Source organism: Hydractinia symbiolongicarpus, chromosome 4 (assembly GCF_029227915.1).
Source record: "Hydractinia symbiolongicarpus strain clone_291-10 chromosome 4, HSymV2.1, whole genome shotgun sequence".
Taxonomy (NCBI): domain Eukaryota; kingdom Metazoa; phylum Cnidaria; class Hydrozoa; order Anthoathecata; family Hydractiniidae; genus Hydractinia; species Hydractinia symbiolongicarpus.
This window is the reverse complement of record NC_079878.1, coordinates 20,571,130-20,591,651: the sequence shown is the minus strand read 5'-3', so window position 1 is coordinate 20,591,651 and position 20,522 is coordinate 20,571,130. Positions and strand designations below refer to the sequence as shown.

The 20,522-nt window shown below is 42.2% G+C and overlaps 1 protein-coding gene across 1 annotated transcript in view; it reads right to left on the bottom strand.

The window, feature by feature from the left end:
- The window catches only part of LOC130641746 (mucin-2-like), a 38,558-nt gene that overhangs the window by 4,433 nt on the left and 13,603 nt on the right, over positions 1 to 20,522 (bottom strand). The window contains exons 28-46 of the mRNA XM_057448686.1: positions 19,401 to 20,298; positions 18,919 to 19,004; positions 17,587 to 18,570; positions 16,255 to 17,238; positions 14,923 to 15,906; positions 13,591 to 14,574; positions 12,259 to 13,242; positions 11,323 to 11,910; positions 10,473 to 10,974; positions 9,991 to 10,076; positions 8,659 to 9,642; positions 8,059 to 8,310; positions 7,792 to 7,929; positions 5,090 to 6,412; positions 3,969 to 4,754; positions 3,046 to 3,633; positions 1,925 to 2,710; positions 1,002 to 1,589; positions 79 to 666 (exon numbers count right to left, since the gene is read on the bottom strand). Of these exons, the coding sequence (XP_057304669.1) occupies positions 79 to 666; positions 1,002 to 1,589; positions 1,925 to 2,710; positions 3,046 to 3,633; positions 3,969 to 4,754; positions 5,090 to 6,412; positions 7,792 to 7,929; positions 8,059 to 8,310; positions 8,659 to 9,642; positions 9,991 to 10,076; positions 10,473 to 10,974; positions 11,323 to 11,910; positions 12,259 to 13,242; positions 13,591 to 14,574; positions 14,923 to 15,906; positions 16,255 to 17,238; positions 17,587 to 18,570; positions 18,919 to 19,004; positions 19,401 to 20,298 (13,113 nt within the window). The remainder of the gene's footprint in view (positions 1 to 78; positions 667 to 1,001; positions 1,590 to 1,924; positions 2,711 to 3,045; positions 3,634 to 3,968; positions 4,755 to 5,089; positions 6,413 to 7,791; positions 7,930 to 8,058; positions 8,311 to 8,658; positions 9,643 to 9,990; positions 10,077 to 10,472; positions 10,975 to 11,322; positions 11,911 to 12,258; positions 13,243 to 13,590; positions 14,575 to 14,922; positions 15,907 to 16,254; positions 17,239 to 17,586; positions 18,571 to 18,918; positions 19,005 to 19,400; positions 20,299 to 20,522) is intronic.

Below are 20,522 nucleotides of genomic sequence, written 5' to 3'. Positions count from 1 at the left end.
AACTTCAAAGTAGGAAGCACGTGGAATGTGACAGCATAAAAGGTGTAATACTATGACTCGAAAAGGAGAAAAACTTACAAGGACAGTTGTGGGTACAACTTCACTAGTAGTAACTGGTGCTGTGACAGAGCTTGACGACACTGTAGTTGCAAAACTGCTGCTTGGTTGAACAAACGAACTGCTTGACGTTGGTGGCACGACAGTTGTACTTGCTGATGGAGTGGAAGCGCTAGACGAACTTGGAGCAATAGAACTTGTTGATGGAATAACATTAGAACTGCTTGGCGTTGGTGAAGCCACTGTTGTCGTAACTGGTGCGGTCACAGAGCTTGATGATTCCGGTACAAAAGAGGTGGTGCTGGGTTGGACAAACGAGCTGCTTGAGGTTGGTGGAACAACGGTAGTACTTGCCGATGGAGTTGAAGCGCTAGACGAACTAGGAGCAACAGAACTTGTTGATGGAACAATGTTCGAGCTGCTTGGTGTTGGAGAAGCGACTGTTGTGGTAACTGGCGCAGTCACAGAGCTTGATGATTCCGGTACGAAAGAGCTGCTACTTGGTTGGACAAACGAACTAGTTGATGTCACCAATACAGATTCGAATGATGACAATGGTGTCGAAGTTTCAACAATAACAGTTTGTTGCGATGAAGGAGATGGTGTTGGCTAAAGGAGAATTTCTTAATTTAAAATCGTGACAGTACAAATACAATATGTTGCAATATGCTCTCTGAAGAAGATCGAGTCTTACACATAATAGTAAGATACGCGAAAAAATATAATTCAACCCAGGTAGAAAAAGCATTAACGGAGTAGCACAATGCAAGACTATTGGCACAATAACTGAATTACACAAAGAGTGTCAAATACATAACATCACAAATCTTAAAAAAGGTTTCAAAACACGAGAAAAACCTAAAATAAACTTCAAAGTAGGAAGCACGTGGAATGTGACAGCATAAAAGGTGTAATACTATGACTCGAAAAGGAGAAAAACTTACAAGGACAGTTGTGGGTACAACTTCACTAGTAGTAACTGGTGCTGTGACAGAGCTTGACGACACTGTAGTTGCAAAACTGCTGCTTGGTTGAACAAACGAACTGCTTGACGTTGGTGGCACGACAGTTGTACTCGCTGATGGAGTGGAAGCGCTAGACGAACTTGGAGCAATAGAACTTGTTGATGGAATAACATTAGAACTGCTTGGCGTTGGTGAAGCCACTGTTGTCGTAACTGGTGCGGTCACAGAGCTTGATGATTCCGGTACAAAAGAGGTGGTGCTGGGTTGGACAAACGAGCTGCTTGAGGTTGGTGGAACAACGGTAGTACTTGCCGATGGAGTTGAAGCGCTAGACGAACTAGGAGCAACAGAACTTGTTGATGGAACAATGTTCGAGCTGCTTGGTGTTGGAGAAGCGACTGTTGTGGTAACTGGCGCAGTCACAGAGCTTGATGATTCCGGTACGAAAGAGCTGCTACTTGGTTGGACAAACGAACTAGTTGATGTCACCAATACAGATTCGAATGATGACAATGGTGTCGAAGTTTCAACAATAACAGTTTGTTGCGATGAAGGAGATGGTGTTGGCTAAAGGAGAATTTCTTAATTTAAAATCGTGACAGTACAAATACAATATGTTGCAATATGCTCTCTGAACAAGATCGAGTCTTACACATAATAGTAAGATACGCGAAAAAATATAATTCAACCCAGGTAGAAAAAGCATTAACGGAGTAGCACAATGCAAGACTATTGGCACAATAACTGAATTACACAAAGAGTGTCAAATACATAACATCACAAATCTTAAAAAAGGTTTCAGAACACGAGAAAAACCTAAAATAAACTTCAAAGTAGGAAGCGCGTGGAATGTGACAGCATAAAAGGTGTAATACTATGACTCGAAAAGGAGAAAAACTTACAAGGACAGTTGTGGGTACAACTTCACTAGTAGTAACTGGTGCTGTGACAGAGCTTGACGACACTGTAGTTGCAAAACTGCTGCTTGGTTGAACAAACGAACTGCTTGACGTTGGTGGCACGACAGTTGTACTTGCTGATGGAGTGGAAGCGCTAGACGAACTTGGAGCAATAGAACTTGTTGATGGAATAACATTAGAACTGCTTGGCGTTGGTGAAGCCACTGTTGTCGTAACTGGTGCGGTCACAGAGCTTGATGATTCCGGTACAAAAGAGGTGGTGCTGGGTTGGACAAACGAGCTGCTTGAGGTTGGTGGAACAACGGTAGTACTTGCCGATGGAGTTGAAGCGCTAGACGAACTTGGAGCAACAGAACTTGTTGATGGAACAACATTAGAACTGCTTGGTGTTGGTGAGGCCACTGTTGTGGTAACTGGCGCAGTCACAGAGCTTGATGATTCTGGTACAAAAGTGGTGGTGCTGGGTTGGACAAACGAGCTGCTTGAGGTTGGTGGAACAACGGTAGTACTTGCCGATGGAGTTGAAGCGCTAGACGAACTAGGAGCAACAGAACTTGTTGATGGAACAATGTTCGAGCTGCTTGGTGTTGGAGAAGCGACTGTTGTGGTAACTGGCGCAGTCACAGAGCTTGATGATTCCGGTACGAAAGAGCTGCTACTTGGTTGGACAAACGAACTAGTTGATGTCACCAATACAGATTCGAATGATGACAATGGTGTCGAAGTTTCAACAATAACAGTTTGTTGCGATGAAGGAGATGGTGTTGGCTAAAGGAGAATTTCTTAATTTAAAATCGTGACAGTACAAATACAATATGTTGCAATATGCTCTCTGAACAAGATCGAGTCTTACACATAATAGTAAGATACGCGAAAAAATATAATTCAACCCAGGTAGAAAAAGCATTAACGGAGTAGCACAATGCAAGACTATTGGCACAATAACTGAGTTACACAAAGAGTGTCAAATACATAACATCACAAATCTTAAAAAAGGTTTCAGAACACGAGAAAAACCTAAAATAAACTTCAAAGTAGGAAGCACGTGGAATGTGACAGCATAAAAGGTGTAATACTATGACTCGAAAAGGAGAAAAACTTACAAGGACAGTTGTGGGTACAACTTCACTAGTAGTAACTGGTGCTGTGACAGAGCTTGACGACACTGTAGTTGCAAAACTGCTGCTTGGTTGAACAAACGAACTGCTTGACGTTGGTGGCACGACAGTTGTACTTGCTGATGGAGTGGAAGCGCTAGACGAACTTGGAGCAATAGAACTTGTTGATGGAATAACATTAGAACTGCTTGGCGTTGGTGAAGCCACTGTTGTCGTAACTGGTGCGGTCACAGAGCTTGATGATTCCGGTACAAAAGAGGTGGTGCTGGGTTGGACAAACGAGCTGCTTGAGGTTGGTGGAACAACGGTAGTACTTGCCGATGGAGTTGAAGCGCTAGACGAACTAGGAGCAACAGAACTTGTTGATGGAACAATGTTCGAGCTGCTTGGTGTTGGAGAAGCGACTGTTGTGGTAACTGGCGCAGTCACAGAGCTTGATGATTCCGGTACGAAAGAGCTGCTACTTGGTTGGACAAACGAACTAGTTGATGTCACCAATACAGATTCGAATGATGACAATGGTGTCGAAGTTTCAACAATAACAGTTTGTTGCGATGAAGGAGATGGTGTTGGCTAAAGGAGAATTTCTTAATTTAAAATCGTGACAGTACAAATACAATATGTTGCAATATGCTCTCTGAACAAGATCGAGTCTTACACATAATAGTAAGATACGCGAAAAAATATAATTCAACCCAGGTAGAAAAAGCATTAACGGAGTAGCACAATGCAAGACTATTGGCACAATAACTGAATTACACAAAGAGTGTCAAATACATAACATCACAAATCTTAAAAAAGGTTTCAGAACACGAAAAAAACCTAAAATAAACTTCAAAGTAGGAAGCGCGTGGAATGTGACAGCATAAAAGGTGTAATACTATGACTCGAAAAGGAGAAAAACTTACAAGGACAGTTGTCGGTACAACTTCACTAGTAGTAACTGGTGCTGTGACAGAGCTTGACGACACTGTAGTTGCAAAACTGCTGCTTGGTTGAACAAACGAACTGCTTGACGTTGGTGGCACGACAGTTGTACTTGCTGATGGAGTGGAAGCGCTAGACGAACTTGGAGCAATAGAACTTGTTGATGGAATAACATTAGAACTGCTTGGCGTTGGTGAAGCCACTGTTGTCGTAACTGGTGCGGTCACAGAGCTTGATGATTCCGGTACAAAAGAGGTGGTGCTGGGTTGGACAAACGAGCTGCTTGAGGTTGGTGGAACAACGGTAGTACTTGCCGATGGAGTTGAAGCGCTAGACGAACTTGGAGCAACAGAACTTGTTGATGGAACAACATTAGAACTGCTTGGTGTTGGTGAGGCCACTGTTGTGGTAACTGGCGCAGTCACAGAGCTTGATGATTCTGGTACAAAAATGGTGGTGCTGGGTTGGACAAACGAGCTGCTTGAGGTTGGTGGAACAACGGTAGTACTTGCCGATGGAGTTGAAGCGCTAGACGAACTAGGAGCAACAGAACTTGTTGATGGAACAATGTTCGAGCTGCTTGGTGTTGGAGAAGCGACTGTTGTGGTAACTGGCGCAGTCACAGAGCTTGATGATTCCGGTACGAAAGAGCTGCTACTTGGTTGGACAAACGAACTAGTTGATGTCACCAATACAGATTCGAATGATGACAATGGTGTCGAAGTTTCAACAATAACAGTTTGTTGCGATGAAGGAGATGGTGTTGGCTAAAGGAGAATTTCTTAATTTAAAATCGTGACAGTACAAATACAATATGTTGCAATATGCTCTCTGAACAAGATCGAGTCTTACACATAATAGTAAGATACGCGAAAAAATATAATTCTACCCATGTAGAAAAAGCATTAACAAAGTAGCACAATGCAAGACTATTGGCACAATAACTGAGTTACACAAAGAGTGTCAAATACATAACATCACAAATCTTAAAAAAGGTTTCAGAACACGAGAAAAACCTAAAATAAACTTCAAAGTAGGAAGCACATGGAATGTGACAGCATAAAAGGTGTAATACTATGACTCGAAAAGGAGAAAAACTTACAAGGACAGTTGTGGGTACAACTTCACTAGTAGTAACTGGTGCTGTGACAGAGCTTGACGACACTGTAGTTGCAAAACTGCTGCTTGGTTGAACAAACGAACTGCTTGACGTTGGTGGCACGACAGTTGTACTTGCTGATGGAGTGGAAGCGCTAGACGAACTTGGAGCAATAGAACTTGTTGATGGAATAACATTAGAACTGCTTGGCGTTGGTGAAGCCACTGTTGTCGTAACTGGTGCGGTCACAGAGCTTGATGATTCCGGTACAAAAGAGGTGGTGCTGGGTTGGACAAACGAGCTGCTTGAGGTTGGTGGAACAACGGTAGTACTTGCCGATGGAGTTGAAACGCTAGACGAACTTGGAGCAACAGAACTTGTTGATGGAACAACATTAGAACTGCTTGGTGTTGGAGAAGCCACCGTTGTGGTAACTGGTGCAGTCACAGAGCTTGATGATTCCGGTACAAAAGAGGTTGTGCTTGGTTCAATAAACGAACTGCTTGACGTTGGTGGCACGACAGTAGTACTTGCTGATGGAGTGGAAGCGCTAGACGAACTTGGAGCAATAGAACTTGTTGATGGAATAACATTAGAACTGCTTGGCGTTGGTGAGGCCACTGTTGTGGTAACTGGTGCAGTCACAGAGCTTGATGATTCCGGTACAAAAGAGGTTGTGCTTGGTTGAACAAACGAGCTGCTTGACGTTGGTGGCACGACAGTTGTACTTGCAGATGGAGTGGAAGCGCTGGATGAACTTGGAGCAATAGAACTTGTTGATGGAACAACATTAGAACTGCTTGGTGTAGGAGAAGCCACCGTTGTGGTAACTGGTGCAGTCACAGAGCTTGATGATTCCGGTACAAAAGAGGTTGTGCTTGGTTCAATAAACGAACTGCTTGACGTTGGTGGCACGACAGTAGTTCTTGCTGATGGAGACGAAGCGCTAGACGAACTTGGAGCAACAGAACTTGTTGATGGAACAACATTAGAACTGCTTGGCGTTGGTGAGGCCACTGTTGTGGTAACTGGTGCAGTCACAGAGCTTGATGATTCCGGTACAAAAGAGCTGGTGCTGGGTTGGACAAACGAGCTGCTTGAGGTTGGTGGCACGACAGTAGTACTTGCTGATGGAGTGGAAGCGCTAGACGAACTTGGAGCAATAGAACTTGTTGATGGAACAACATTAGAACTGCTTGGTGTAGGAGAAGCCACCGTTGTTGTAAGTGGTGCAGTCGCAGAGCTTGATGATGGTGGTATAACCGAAGTGCTGATTAATTGAACAAATGAACTGGTAGCTATGATAACAGTTGTTTGTAGGGATGGCTATAGGAAGAAAAAGTTTGGTAAAATATACATACGAGATACTGGGATTGTGTAGAAGATGATATATACATAACTTGTTGATGCAAAGATTTCTTAGGGTAAAATGGTGGAAAAGTTTTGTCTTGTGGAAACAGAGGTTTATAAGACGAGAAAGAGGGTGGTTTGAAAAGTGGCCTTTCAGAATTCTAGTTGTTGTCCATCAAAAGTTGTCTATGTCTTAAATTGTATAGTTGTATTTCTAGGGATCGATTATGCGTTGAAGTGGTTTGGTTAGGAATATTAATGTTTCTTTGTCAACTTTTTCAAATGTTTTCGTACTTAATTTTTTATCTAAGTATTCACCCACTTCTTATGGCCCGTTGATTATTCCTGCCACTCTACATCGTAACTGTACAGATAATTTGTAAACAAACCTTGCAGCATTTGTGTGTTTTTTAAAATAACAGCTGTCATGCTTGTAAGTATTTAATGAGGAGCGAACAAGGAGTACTTAATCGAAAGAAATGTTTGGTACAACTTTGAAAGACTGAAAGTTAAACTTTCGAATGGTATTCTCAAATATTTAAGATAAAATAATGTGATACAAGTATGTGGTTGATCCTGAAAACAACAACATCTATTTTCAACGTTTTGGGATACAAAACAGGATTGCAGTAAATGATATGTGTTACCCATGCGTTAACCACTCAGGTCTGAATAAGTTCTCGTGCTCATGAAAAGGTCAAACATACTGCTACATGAGGTTTTATTAAAAAAAAAAATAGAATACGGCGGTCTCTCTTCATCTTTATGTCAAAAGAATTGGTCTTTTGCAGATTTTTCTTTTCCTGCCTGCAACGAATTTTCTTTTATGGGAAATAAACTTGTTTTATTAAGTGAGGTAAACTTTAAAGGTTTATTCGTATAAAAAGATGCGAAAAGGTAACAAATTATCTTCTTTTATCATTTAAACAAGTTCTTATGCAAACTGAGTTAGTTAACTTTTTATGGATTTTGTTTTTAATTTGTGCATATATCGAGTGAAGTGTTAGTCCTCTCACAAAGAATGACAATAAAAAGTGGAGACATAATCTCTTAAAAGAGTGGCAAGCAATTTTTCGAACTAAATGTCTCCTTCAAAGAAATAAAAAAGCACTAATATAAAAACACAAATTAATGCCAAGCAATTCAACACGTTAAAACTAAAAAATAATCAGCACAGTTGGTTGTCAATCATTTTTAGAATGTATTTACTATACCCACATTAAAGTGACAAAGTGATAAACGCTGAAAAACAGACTTATACCACCCTAATTGTTGCGACACAAAAACTGTACGGCTAGGAAAATTTATTTTAAAACAAAAGCCACTGTAGTTAAAGATTACCACAAAAAACTTACAGGCACTGGGAAAGAGATACTCGCGGCAGTTGAAGTGGTGAGCGTAAATATTCCTGCCGATGAACTCTGCGTCAACAGAGACGTAGGCACACTGTTTGTAACTCCAGATATGGATGATCTTGGAAGGGTGGAAAGAACCTAAAAATAAATAACCAATACATAATTTTCGCAGAAAACAACAACAAGCCAACACTTAACACACTCATACCTTTTCGACTAAATACAAACATTAAAAGGAAAAAAATCCGGAAAAATTCAACAACTTACACTAGTGGATGGGAATATGAAAGAGCTGGTTTTAGAAGGTAGCACAAAAATGGAGGTAGACTTTTGCGATGATGCCACGATGGAGGTGGTGGTAATTGGTGCAGTCACAGAGCTTGATGATTCCGGTACGAATGAGCTGGTGCTTGGTTGGACAAATGAACTAGTTGATGTCACCAATACAGATTCGAATGAAGACAATGGTGTCGAAGTTTCAACAATAACAGTTTGTTCTGATGAAGGAGATGGTGTTGGCTAAACGGAAATTACGTAATTATTTAACTTTTGCACCGGAGAAATGAATTACATACTGTAGGATTCTGTTTGTTCAAAAAGATGGACTTAGCCAATACAACTACAGTCAGGATAAAAAAAAGCCAATTTGGTTGAAATTAACATGAAAGAGAAACTAAAAGAACGAGGTAATGGCCCAATACATTTCTCTTTCAGAGAAACGTTAACAACACGAGGTAGCATGAAAATAAAAACATTTAGATTTTTTGAGAAACTTGTGATAATACAAATAAAATTACCTCAAATAGAACCAGAACTGAGCGGATCAAGAAATTAACATTTTCAATTTAACGCAGAAAAAAAACTTACAAGAACAGTTGTTGGTAAAACCTCAGTAGTCGTAACTGGTGCAGTCACAGAGCTTGAAGACACTGACGTGGCAGAGCTGCTGCTAGGTTGAACAAACGAACTGCTTGACGTTGGTGGCACCACAGTAGTACTTGCCGAAGGAGTAGAAGCGCTAGATGAACTTGGAGCAACAGAACTTGTTGATGGAACAACATTAGAACTGCTTGGTGTTGGTGAAGCAACAGTTGTGGTAACTGGTGCGGTCACAGAGCTTGATGATTCTAGTACATGCGAGCTAGAGCTAGGTTGAACAAACGAGCTGCTGGAGGTTGGTGGAACAACGGTAGTACTTGCCGATGGAGTAGAAGTGCTAGATGAACTTGGACCAACAGAACTTGTTGATGGAACAACATTAGAACTGCTTGGTGTTGGTGAAGCAACAGTTGTGGTAACTGGTGCGGTCACAGAGCTTGACGATTCTAGTACATGCGAGCTAGAGCTAGGTTGAACAAACGAGCTGCTGGAGGTTGGTGGAACAACGGTAGTACTTGCGGATGGAGTAGAAGCGCTAGATGAACTTGGAGCAACAGAACTTGTTGATGGAACAACATTAGAACTGCTTGGTGTTGGTGAAGCAACAGTTGTGGTAACTGGTGCGGTCACAGGGCTTGACGATTCTAGTACATGCGAGCTAGTGCTAGGTTGAACAAACGAGCTGCTGGAGGTTGGAGGAACAACGGTAGTACTTGCCGATGGAGTAGAAGCGCTAGATGAACTTGGAGCAATAGAACTTGTTGATGGAACAATGTTAGAGCTGCTTGGTGTTGGCGAAGCCACTGTTGTGGTAATTGGTGCAGTCACAGAGCTTGATGATTCCGGTACGAATGAGCTGGTGCTTGGTTGGACAAATGAACTAGTTGATGTCACCAATACAGATTCGAATGAAGACAATGGTGTCGAAGTTTCCACAATAACAGTTTGTTCTGATGAAGGAGATGGTGTTGGCTAAACGGAAATTACCTAATTATTTAACTTTTGCACCGGAGAAATGAATTACATACTGTGGGATTCTGTTTGTTCAAAAAGATCGACTTAGCCAATACAACCACAGTCAGGATAAAAAAAAGCCAGTTTCGTTGAAATTAACATGAAAGAGAAACTAAAAGAACCAGGTGATGGCCCAATACATTACTCTTTCAGAGAAACGTTAACAACGCGAGGTAGCATGAAAATAAAAACATTCAGATTTTTCGAGAAACTTGTGATAATACAAATGAAATTACCTCAAATAGAACCAGAAGTGAGCGGATCAAGAAATTAACATTTTCAATTTAACGCAGAAAAAAAACTTACAAGAACAGTTGTTGGTAAAACCTCAGTAGTCGTAACTGGTGCAGTCACAGAACTTGAAGACACTGACGTGGCAGAGCTGCTGCTAGGTTGAACAAACGAACTGCTTGACGTTGGTGGCACCACAGTAGTACTTGCCGATGGAGTAGAAGCGCTAGATGAACTTGGAGCAACAGAACTTGTTGATGGAACAACATTAGAACTGCTTGGTGTTGGTGAAGCAACAGTTGTGGTAACTGGTGCGGTCACAGAGCTTGACGATTCTAGTACATGCGAGCTAGAGCTAGGTTGAACAAACGAGCTGCTGGAGGTTGGTGGAACAACAGTAGTACTTGCGGATGGAGTAGAAGCGCTAGATGAACTTGGAGCAACAGAACTTGTTGATGGAACAACATTAGAACTGCTTGGTGTTGGTGAAGCAACAGTTGTGGTAACTGGTGCGGTCACAGAGCTTGACGATTCTAGTACATGCGAGCTAGAGCTAGGTTGAACAAACGAGCTGCTGGAGGTTGGTGGAACAACGGTAGTACTTGCGGATGGAGTAGAAGCGCTAGATGAACTTGGAGCAACAGAACTTGTTGATGGAACAACATTAGAACTGCTTGGTGTTGGTGAAGCAACAGTTGTGGTAACTGGTGCGGTCACAGAGCTTGACGATTCTAGTACATGCGAGCTAGTGCTAGGTTGAACAAACGAGCTGCTGGAGGTTGGAGGAACAACGGTAGTACTTGCCGATGGAGTAGAAGCGCTAGATGAACTTGGAGCAATAGAACTTGTTGATGGAACAATGTTAGAGCTGCTTGGTGTTGGCGAAGCCACTGTTGTGGTAATTGGTGCAGTCACAGAGCTTGATGATTCCGGTACGAATGAGCTGGTGCTTGGTTGGACAAATGAACTAGTTGATGTCACCAATACAGATTCGAATGAAGACAATGGTGTCGAAGTTTCCACAATAACAGTTTGTTCTGATGAAGGAGATGGTGTTGGCTAAACGGAAATTACCTAATTATTTAACTTTTGCACCGGAGAAATGAATTACATACTGTGGGATTCTGTTTGTTCAAAAAGATCAACTTAGCCAATACAACCACAGTCAGGATAAAAAAAAGCCAATTTCGTTGAAATTAACATGAAAGAGAAACTAAAAGAACCAGGTGATGGCCCAATACATTACTCTTTCAGAGAAACGTTAACAACGCGAGGTAGCATGAAAATAAAAACATTCAGATTTTTCGAGAAACTTGTGATAATACAAATGAAATTACCTCAAATAGAACCAGAAGTGAGCGGATCAAGAAATTAACATTTTCAATTTAACGCAGAAAAAAAACTTACAAGAACAGTTGTTGGTAAAACCTCAGTAGTCGTAACTGGTGCAGTCACAGAACTTGAAGACACTGACGTGGCAGAGCTGCTGCTAGGTTGAACAAACGAACTGCTTGACGTTGGTGGCACCACAGTAGTACTTGCCGATGGAGTAGAAGCGCTAGATGAACTTGGACCAACAGAACTTGTTGATGGAACAACATTAGAACTGCTTGGTGTTGGTGAAGCAACAGTTGTGGTAACTGGTGCGGTCACAGAGCTTGACGATTCTAGTACATGCGAGCTAGTGCTAGGTTGAACAAACGAGCTGCTGGAGGTTGGAGGAACAACGGTAGTACTTGCCGATGGAGTAGAAGCGCTAGATGAACTTGGAGCAATAGAACTTGTTGATTGAACAATGTTAGAGCTGCTTGGTGTTGGCGAAGCCACTGTTGTGGTAATTGGTGCAGTCACAGAGCTTGATGATTCCGGTACGAATGAGCTGGTGCTTGGTTGGACAAATGAACTAGTTGATGTCACCAATACAGATTCGAATGAAGACAATGGTGTCGAAGTTTCAACAATAACAGTTTGTTCTGATGAAGGAGATGGTGTTGGCTAAACGGAAATTACCTAATTATTTAACTTTTGCACCGGAGAAATGAATTACATACTGTGGGATTCTGTTTGTTCAAAAAGATGGACTTAGCCAATACAACCACAGTCAGGATAAAAAAAAGCCAATTTCGTTGAAATTAACATGAAAGAGAAACTAAAAGAACCAGGTGATGGCCCAATACATTACTCTTTTAGAGAAACGTTAACAACGCGAGGTAGCATGAAAATAAAAACATTCAGATTTTTCGAGAAACTTGTGATAATACAAATGAAATTACCTCAAATAGAACCAGAAGTGAGCGGATCAAGAAATTAACATTTTCAATTTAACGCAGAAAAAAAACTTACAAGAACAGTTGTTGGTAAAACCTCAGTAGTCGTAACTGGTGCAGTCACAGAACTTGAAGACACTGACGTGGCAGAGCTGCTGCTAGGTTGAACAAACGAACTGCTTGACGTTGGTGGCACCACAGTAGTACTTGCCGATGGAGTAGAAGCGCTAGATGAACTTGGAGCAACAGAACTTGTTGATGGAACAACATTAGAACTGCTTGGTGTTGGTGAAGCAACAGTTGTGGTAACTGGTGCGGTCACAGAGCTTGATGATTCTAGTACATGCGAGCTAGAGCTAGGTTGAACAAACGAGCTGCTGGAGGTTGGTGGAACAACAGTAGTACTTGCGGATGGAGTAGAAGCGCTAGATGAACTTGGAGCAACAGAACTTGTTGATGGAACAACATTAGAACTGCTTGGTGTTGGTGAAGCAACAGTTGTGGTAACTGGTGCGGTCACAGAGCTTGACGATTCTAGTACATGCGAGCTAGAGCTAGGTTGAACAAACGAGCTGCTGGAGGTTGGTGGAACAACGGTAGTACTTGCGGATGGAGTAGAAGCGCTAGATGAACTTGGAGCAACAGAACTTGTTGATGGAACAACATTAGAACTGCTTGGTGTTGGTGAAGCAACAGTTGTGGTAACTGGTGCGGTCACAGAGCTTGACGATTCTAGTACATGCGAGCTAGTGCTAGGTTGAACAAACGAGCTGCTGGAGGTTGGAGGAACAACGGTAGTACTTGCCGATGGAGTAGAAGCGCTAGATGAACTTGGAGCAATAGAACTTGTTGATTGAACAATGTTAGAGCTGCTTGGTGTTGGCGAAGCCACTGTTGTGGTAATTGGTGCAGTCACAGAGCTTGATGATTCCGGTACGAATGAGCTGGTGCTTGGTTGGACAAATGAACTAGTTGATGTCACCAATACAGATTCGAATGAAGACAATGGTGTCGAAGTTTCAACAATAACAGTTTGTTCTGATGAAGGAGATGGTGTTGGCTAAACGGAAATTACCTAATTATTTAACTTTTGCACCGGAGAAATGAATTACATACTGTGGGATTCTGTTTGTTCAAAAAGATGGACTTAGCCAATACAACCACAGTCAGGATAAAAAAAAGCCAATTTGGTTGAAATTAACATGAAAAAGAAACTAAAAGAACGAGGTGATGGCCCAATACATTACTCTTTCAGAGAAACGTTAACAACGCGAGGTAGCATGAAAATAAAAACAATCAGATTTTTCGAGAAACTTGTGATAATACAAATGAAATTACCTCAAATAGAACCAGAACTGAGCGGATGAAGAAATTAATATTTTCAATTTAACGCAGAAAAAAAACTTACAAGAACAGTTGTTGGTAAAACCTCAGTAGTCGTAACTGGTGCAGTCACAGAACTTGAAGACACTGACGTGGCAGAGCTGCTGCTAGGTTGAACAAACGAACTGCTTGACGTTGGTGGCACCACAGTAGTACTTGCCGATGGAGTAGAAGCGCTAGATGAACTTGGAGCAACAGAACTTGTTGATGGAACAACATTAGAACTGCTTGGTGTTGGTGAAGCAACAGTTGTGGTAACTGGTGCGGTCACAGAGCTTGACGATTCTAGTACATGCGAGCTAGAGCTAGGTTGAACAAACGAACTGCTTGACGTTGGTGGCACCACAGTAGTACTTGCCGATGGAGTAGAAGCGCTAGATGAACTTGGAGCAACAGAACTTGTTGATGGTACAACATTAGAACTGCTTGGTGTTGGTGAAGCAACAGTTGTAGTAACTGGTGCGGTCACAGAGCTTGACGATTCTAGTACATGCGAGCTAGAGCTAGGTTGAACAAACGAGCTGCTGGAGGTTGGTGGAACAACGGTAGTACTTGCCGATGGAGTAGAAGCGCTAGATGAACTTGGACCAACAGAACTTGTTGATGGAACAACATTAGAACTGCTTGGTGTTGGTGAAGCAACAGTTGTGGTAACTGGTGCGGTCACAGAGCTTGACGATTCTAGTACATGCGAGCTAGTCCTAGGTTGAACAAACGAGCTGCTGGAGGTTGGAGGAACAACGGTAGTACTTGCCGATGGAGTAGATGCGCTAGATGAACTTGGAGCAATAGAACTTGTTGATTGAACAATGTTAGAGCTGCTTGGTGTTGGCGAAGCCACTGTTGTGGTAATTGGTGCAGTCACAGAGCTTGATGATTCCGGTACGAATGAGCTGGTGCTTGGTTGGACAAATGAACTAGTTGATGTCACCAATACAGATTCGAATGAAGACAATGGTGTCGAAGTTTCAACAATAACAGTTTGTTCTGATGAAGGAGATGGTGTTGGCTAAACGGAAATTACCTAATTATTTAACTTTTGCACCGGAGAAATGAATTACATACTGTGGGATTCTGTTTGTTCAAAAAGATGGACTTAGCCAATACAACCACAGTCAGGATAAAAAAAAGCCAATTTGGTTGAAATTAACATGAAAGAGAAACTAAAAGAACGAGGTGATGGCCCAATACATTACTCTTTCAGAGAAACGTTAACAACGCGAGGTAGCATGAAAATAAAAACAATCAGATTTTTCGAGAAACTTGTGATAATACAAATGAAATTACCTCAAATAGAACCAGAACTGAGCGGATGAAGAAATTAACATTTTCAATTTAACGCAGAAAAAAAACTTACAAGAACAGTTGTTGGTAAAACCTCAGTAGTCGTAACTGGTGCAGTCACAGAACTTGAAGACACTGACGTGGCAGAGCTGCTGCTAGGTTGAACAAACGAACTGCTTGACGTTGGTGGCACCACAGTAGTACTTGCCGATGGAGTAGAAGCGCTAGATGAACTTGGAGCAACAGAACTTGTTGATGGAACAACATTAGAACTGCTTGGTGTTGGTGAAGCAACAGTTGTGGTAACTGGTGCGGTCACAGAGCTTGACGATTCTAGTACATGCGAGCTAGAGCTAGGTTGAACAAACGAACTGCTTGACGTTGGTGGCACCACAGTAGTACTTGCCGATGGAGTAGAAGCGCTAGATGAACTTGGAGCAACAGAACTTGTTGATGGTACAACATTAGAACTGCTTGGTGTTGGTGAAGCAACAGTTGTAGTAACTGGTGCGGTCACAGAGCTTGACGATTCTAGTACATGCGAGCTAGAGCTAGGTTGAACAAACGAGCTGCTGGAGGTTGGTGGAACAACGGTAGTACTTGCCGATGGAGTAGAAGCGCTAGATGAACTTGGACCAACAGAACTTGTTGATGGAACAACATTAGAACTGCTTGGTGTTGGTGAAGCAACAGTTGTGGTAACTGGTGCGGTCACAGAGCTTGACGATTCTAGTACATGCGAGCTAGTGCTAGGTTGAACAAACGAGCTGCTGGAGGTTGGAGGAACAACGGTAGTACTTGCCGATGGAGTAGATGCGCTAGATGAACTTGGAGCAATAGAACTTGTTGATTGAACAATGTTAGAGCTGCTTGGTGTTGGCGAAGCCACTGTTGTGGTAATTGGTGCAGTCACAGAGCTTGATGATTCCGGTACGAATGAGCTGGTGCTTGGTTGGACAAATGAACTAGTTGATGTCACCAATACAGATTCGAATGAAGACAATGGTGTCGAAGTTTCAACAATAACAGTTTGTTCTGATGAAGGAGATGGTGTTGGCTAAACGGAAATTACCTAATTATTTAACTTTTGCACCGGAGAAATGAATTACATACTGTGGGATTCTGTTTGTTCAAAAAGATGGACTTAGCCAATACAACCACAGTCAGGATAAAAAAAAGCCAATTTGGTTGAAATTAACATGAAAGAGAAACTAAAAGAACGAGGTGATAGCCCAATACATTACTCTTTCAGAGAAACGTTAACAACGCGAGGTAGCATGAAAATAAAAACAATCAGATTTTTCGAGAAACTTGTGATAATACAAATGAAATTACCTCAAATAGAACCAGAACTGAGCGGATGAAGAAATTAACATTTTCAATTTAACGCAGAAAAAAAACTTACAAGAACAGTTGTTGGTAAAACCTCAGTAGTCGTAACTGGTGCAGTCACAGAACTTGAAGACACTGACGTGGCAGAGCTGCTGCTAGGTTGAACAAACGAACTGCTTGACGTTGGTGGCACCACAGTAGTACTTGCCGATGGAGTAGAAGCGCTAGATGAACTTGGAGCAACAGAACTTGTTGATGGAACAACATTAGAACTGCTTGGTGTTGGTGAAGCAACAGTTGTGGTAACTGGTGCGGTCACAGAGCTTGACGATTCTAGTACATGCGAGCTAGAGCTAGGTTGAACAAACGAACTGCTTGACGTTGGTGGCACCACAGTAGTACTTGCCGATGGAGTAGAAGCGCTAGATGAACTTGGAGCAACAGAACTTGTTGATGGTACAACATTAGAACTGCTTGGTGTTGGTGAAGCAACAGTTGTAGTAACTGGTGCGGTCACAGAGCTTGACGATTCTAGTACATGCGAGCTAGAGCTAGGTTGAACAAACGAGCTGCTGGAGGTTGGTGGAACAACGGTAGTACTTGCCGATGGAGTAAAAGCGCTAGATGAACTTGGACCAACAGAACTTGTTGATGGAACAACATTAGAACTGCTTGGTGTTGGTGAAGCAACAGTTGTGGTAACTGGTGCGGTCACAGAGCTTGACGATTCTAGTACATGCGAGCTAGTGCTAGGTTGAACAAACGAGCTGCTGGAGGTTGGAGGAACAACGGTAGTACTTGCCGATGGAGTAGATGCGCTAGATGAACTTGGAGCAATAGAACTTGTTGATTGAATAATGTTAGAGCTGCTTGGTGTTGGCGAAGCCACTGTTGTGGTAATTGGTGCAGTCACAGAGCTTGATGATTCCGGTACGAATGAGCTGGTGCTTGGTTGGACAAATGAACTAGTTGATGTCACCAATACAGATTCGAATGAAGACAATGGTGTCGAAGTTTCAACAATAACAGTTTGTTCTGATGAAGGAGATGGTGTTGGCTAAACGGAAATTACCTAATTATTTAACTTTTGCACCGGAGAAATGAATTACATACTGTGGGATTTTGTTTGTTCAAAAAGATGGACTTAGCCAATACAACTATAGTCAGGATAAAAAAACGTCAATTTGGTTGAAATTAACATGAAAGAGAAACTAAAAGAACCAGGTAATGGCCCAATACATTACTCTTTCAGAGAAACGTTAACAACGCGAGGTAGCATGAAAATAAAAACATTCAGATTTTTCGAGAAACTTGTGATAATACAAATGAAACTACCTCAAATAGAACCAGAACTGAGCGGATCAAGAAATTAACATTTTCAATTTAACGCAGAAAAAAAACTTACAAGAACAGTTGTTGGTAAAACCTCAGTAGTCGTAACTGGTGCAGTCACAGAACTTGAAGACACTGACGTGGCAGAGCTGCTGCTAGGTTGAACAAACGAACTGCTTGACGTTGGTGGCACCACAGTAGTAGTTGCCGATGGAGTAGAAGCGCTAGATGAACTTGGAGCAACAGAACTTGTTGATGGTACAACATTAGAACTGCTTGGTGTTGGTGAAGCAACAGTTGTAGTAACTGGTGCGGTCACAGAGCTTGACGATTCTAGTACATGCGAGCTAGAGCTAGGTTGAACAAACGAGCTGCTTGAGGTTGGTGGAGCAACGGTAGTACTTGCCGATGGAGTAGAAGCGCTAGATGAACTTGGAGCAACAGAACTTGTTGATGGTACAACATTAGAACTGCTTGGTGTTGGTGAAGCAACAGTTGTAGTAACTGGTGCGGTCACAGAGCTTGACGATTCTAGTACATGCGAGCTAGAGCTAGGTTGAACAAACGAGCTGCTGGAGGTTGGTGGAACAACGGTAGTACTTGCCGATGGAGTAGAAGCGCTAGATGAACTTGGACCAACAGAACTTGTTGATGGAACAACATTAGAACTGCTTGGTGTTGGTGAAGCAACAGTTGTGGTAACTGGTGCGGTCACAGAGCTTGACGATTCTAGTACATGCGAGCTAGTGCTAGGTTGAACAAACGAGCTGCTGGAGGTTGGAGGAACAACGGTAGTACTTGCCGATGGAGTAGATGCGCTAGATGAACTTGGAGCAATAGAACTTGTTGATTGAACAATGTTAGAGCTGCTTGGTGTTGGCGAAGCCACTGTTGTGGTAATTGGTGCAGTCACAGAGCTTGATGATTCCGGTACGAATGAGCTGGTGCTTGGTTGGACAAATGAACTAGTTGATGTCACCAATACAGATTCGAATGAAGACAATGGTGTCGAAGTTTCAACAATAACAGTTTGTTCTGATGAAGGAGATGGTGTTGGCTAAACGGAAATTACCTAATTATTTAACTTTTGCACCGGAGAAATGAATTACATACTGTGGGATTCTGTTTGTTCAAAAAGATGGACTTAGCCAATACAACTACAGTCAGGATAAAAAAACGTCAATTTGGTTGAAATTAATATGAAAGAGAAACTAAAAGAACCAGGTAATGGTCCAATACATTACTCTTTCAGAGAAACGTTAACAACGCGAGGTAGCATGAAAATAAAAACATTCAGATTTTTCGAGAAACTTGTGATAATACAAATGAAACTACCTCAAATAGAACCAGAACTGAGCGGATCAAGAAATAAACATTTTCAATTTAACGCAGAAAAAAAACTTACAAGAACAGTTGTTGGTAAAACCTCAGTAGTCGTAACTGGTGCAGTCACAGAACTTGAAGACACTGACGTGGCAGAGCTGCTGCTAGGTTGAACAAACGAACTGCTTGACGTTGGTGGCACCACAGTAGTACTTGCCGATGAAGTAGAAGCGCTAGATGAACTTAGAGCAACAGAACTTGTTGATGGTACAACATTAGAACTGCTTGGTGTTGGTGAAGCAACAGTTGTAGTAACTGGTGCGGTCACAGAGCTTGACGATTCTAGTACATGCGAGCTAGAGCTAGGTTGAACAAACGAGCTGCTGGAGGTTGGTGGAACAACGGTAGTACTTGCCGATGGAGTAAAAGCGCTAGATGAACTTGGACCAACAGAACTTGTTGATGGAACAACATTAGAACTGCTTGGTGTTGGTGAAGCAACAGTTGTGGTAACTGGTGCGGTCACAGAGCTTGACGATTCTAGTACATGCGAGCTAGAGCTAGGTTGAACAAACGAGCTGCTGGAGGTTGGTGGAACAACGGTAGTACTTGCGGATGGAGTAGAAGCGCTAGATGAACTTGGAGCAACAGAACTTGTTGATGGAACAACATTAGAACTGCTTGGTGTTGGTGAAGCAACAGTTGTAGTAACTGGTGCGGTCACAGAGCTTGACGATTCTAGTATATGCGAGCTAGAGCTAGGTTGAACAAACGAGCTGCTGGAGGTTGGTGGAACAACGGTAGTACTTGCCGATGGAGTAGAAGCGCTAGATGAACTTGGACCAACAGAACTTGTTGATGGAACAACATTAGAACTGCTTGGTGTTGGTGAAGCAACAGTTGTGGTAACTGGTGCGGTCACAGAGCTTGACGATTCTAGTACATGCGAGCTAGTGCTAGGTTGAACAAACGAGCTGCTGGAGGTTGGTGGAACAACGGTAGTACTTGCGGATGGAGTAGAAGCGCTAGATGAACTTGGAGCAACAGAACTTGTTGATGGAACAACATTAGAACTGCTTGGTGTTGGTGAAGCAACAGTTGTGGTAACTGGTGCGGTCACAGAGCTTGACGATTCTAGTACATGCGAGCTGGTGCTAGGTTGAATAAACGAGCTGCTGGAGGTTGGAGGAACAACGGTAGTACTTGCCGATGGAGTAGAAACGCTAGATGAACTTGGAGCAATAGAACTTGCTGATGGAACAATGTTAGAGCTGCTTGGTGTTGGAGAAGCCACTGTTGTGGTAATTGGTGCAGTCACAGAGCTTGATGATTCCGGTACGAATGAGCTGGTGCTTGGTTGGACAAATGAACTAGTTGATGTCACCAATACAGATTCGAATGAAGACAATGGTGTCGAAGTTTCAACAATAACAGTTTGTTCTGATGAAGGAGATGGTGTTGGCTAAACGGAAATTACCGAATTATTTAACTTTTGCACCGGAGAAATGAATTACATACTGTGGGATTCTGTTTGTTCAAAAAGATGGACTTAGCCAATACAACTACAGTCAGGATAAAAAAAGCCAATTTGGTTGAAATTAACATGAAAGAGAAACTAAAAGAACCAGGTAATGGCCCAATACATAACTCTTTCAGAGAAACGTTAACAACGCGAGGTAGCATGAA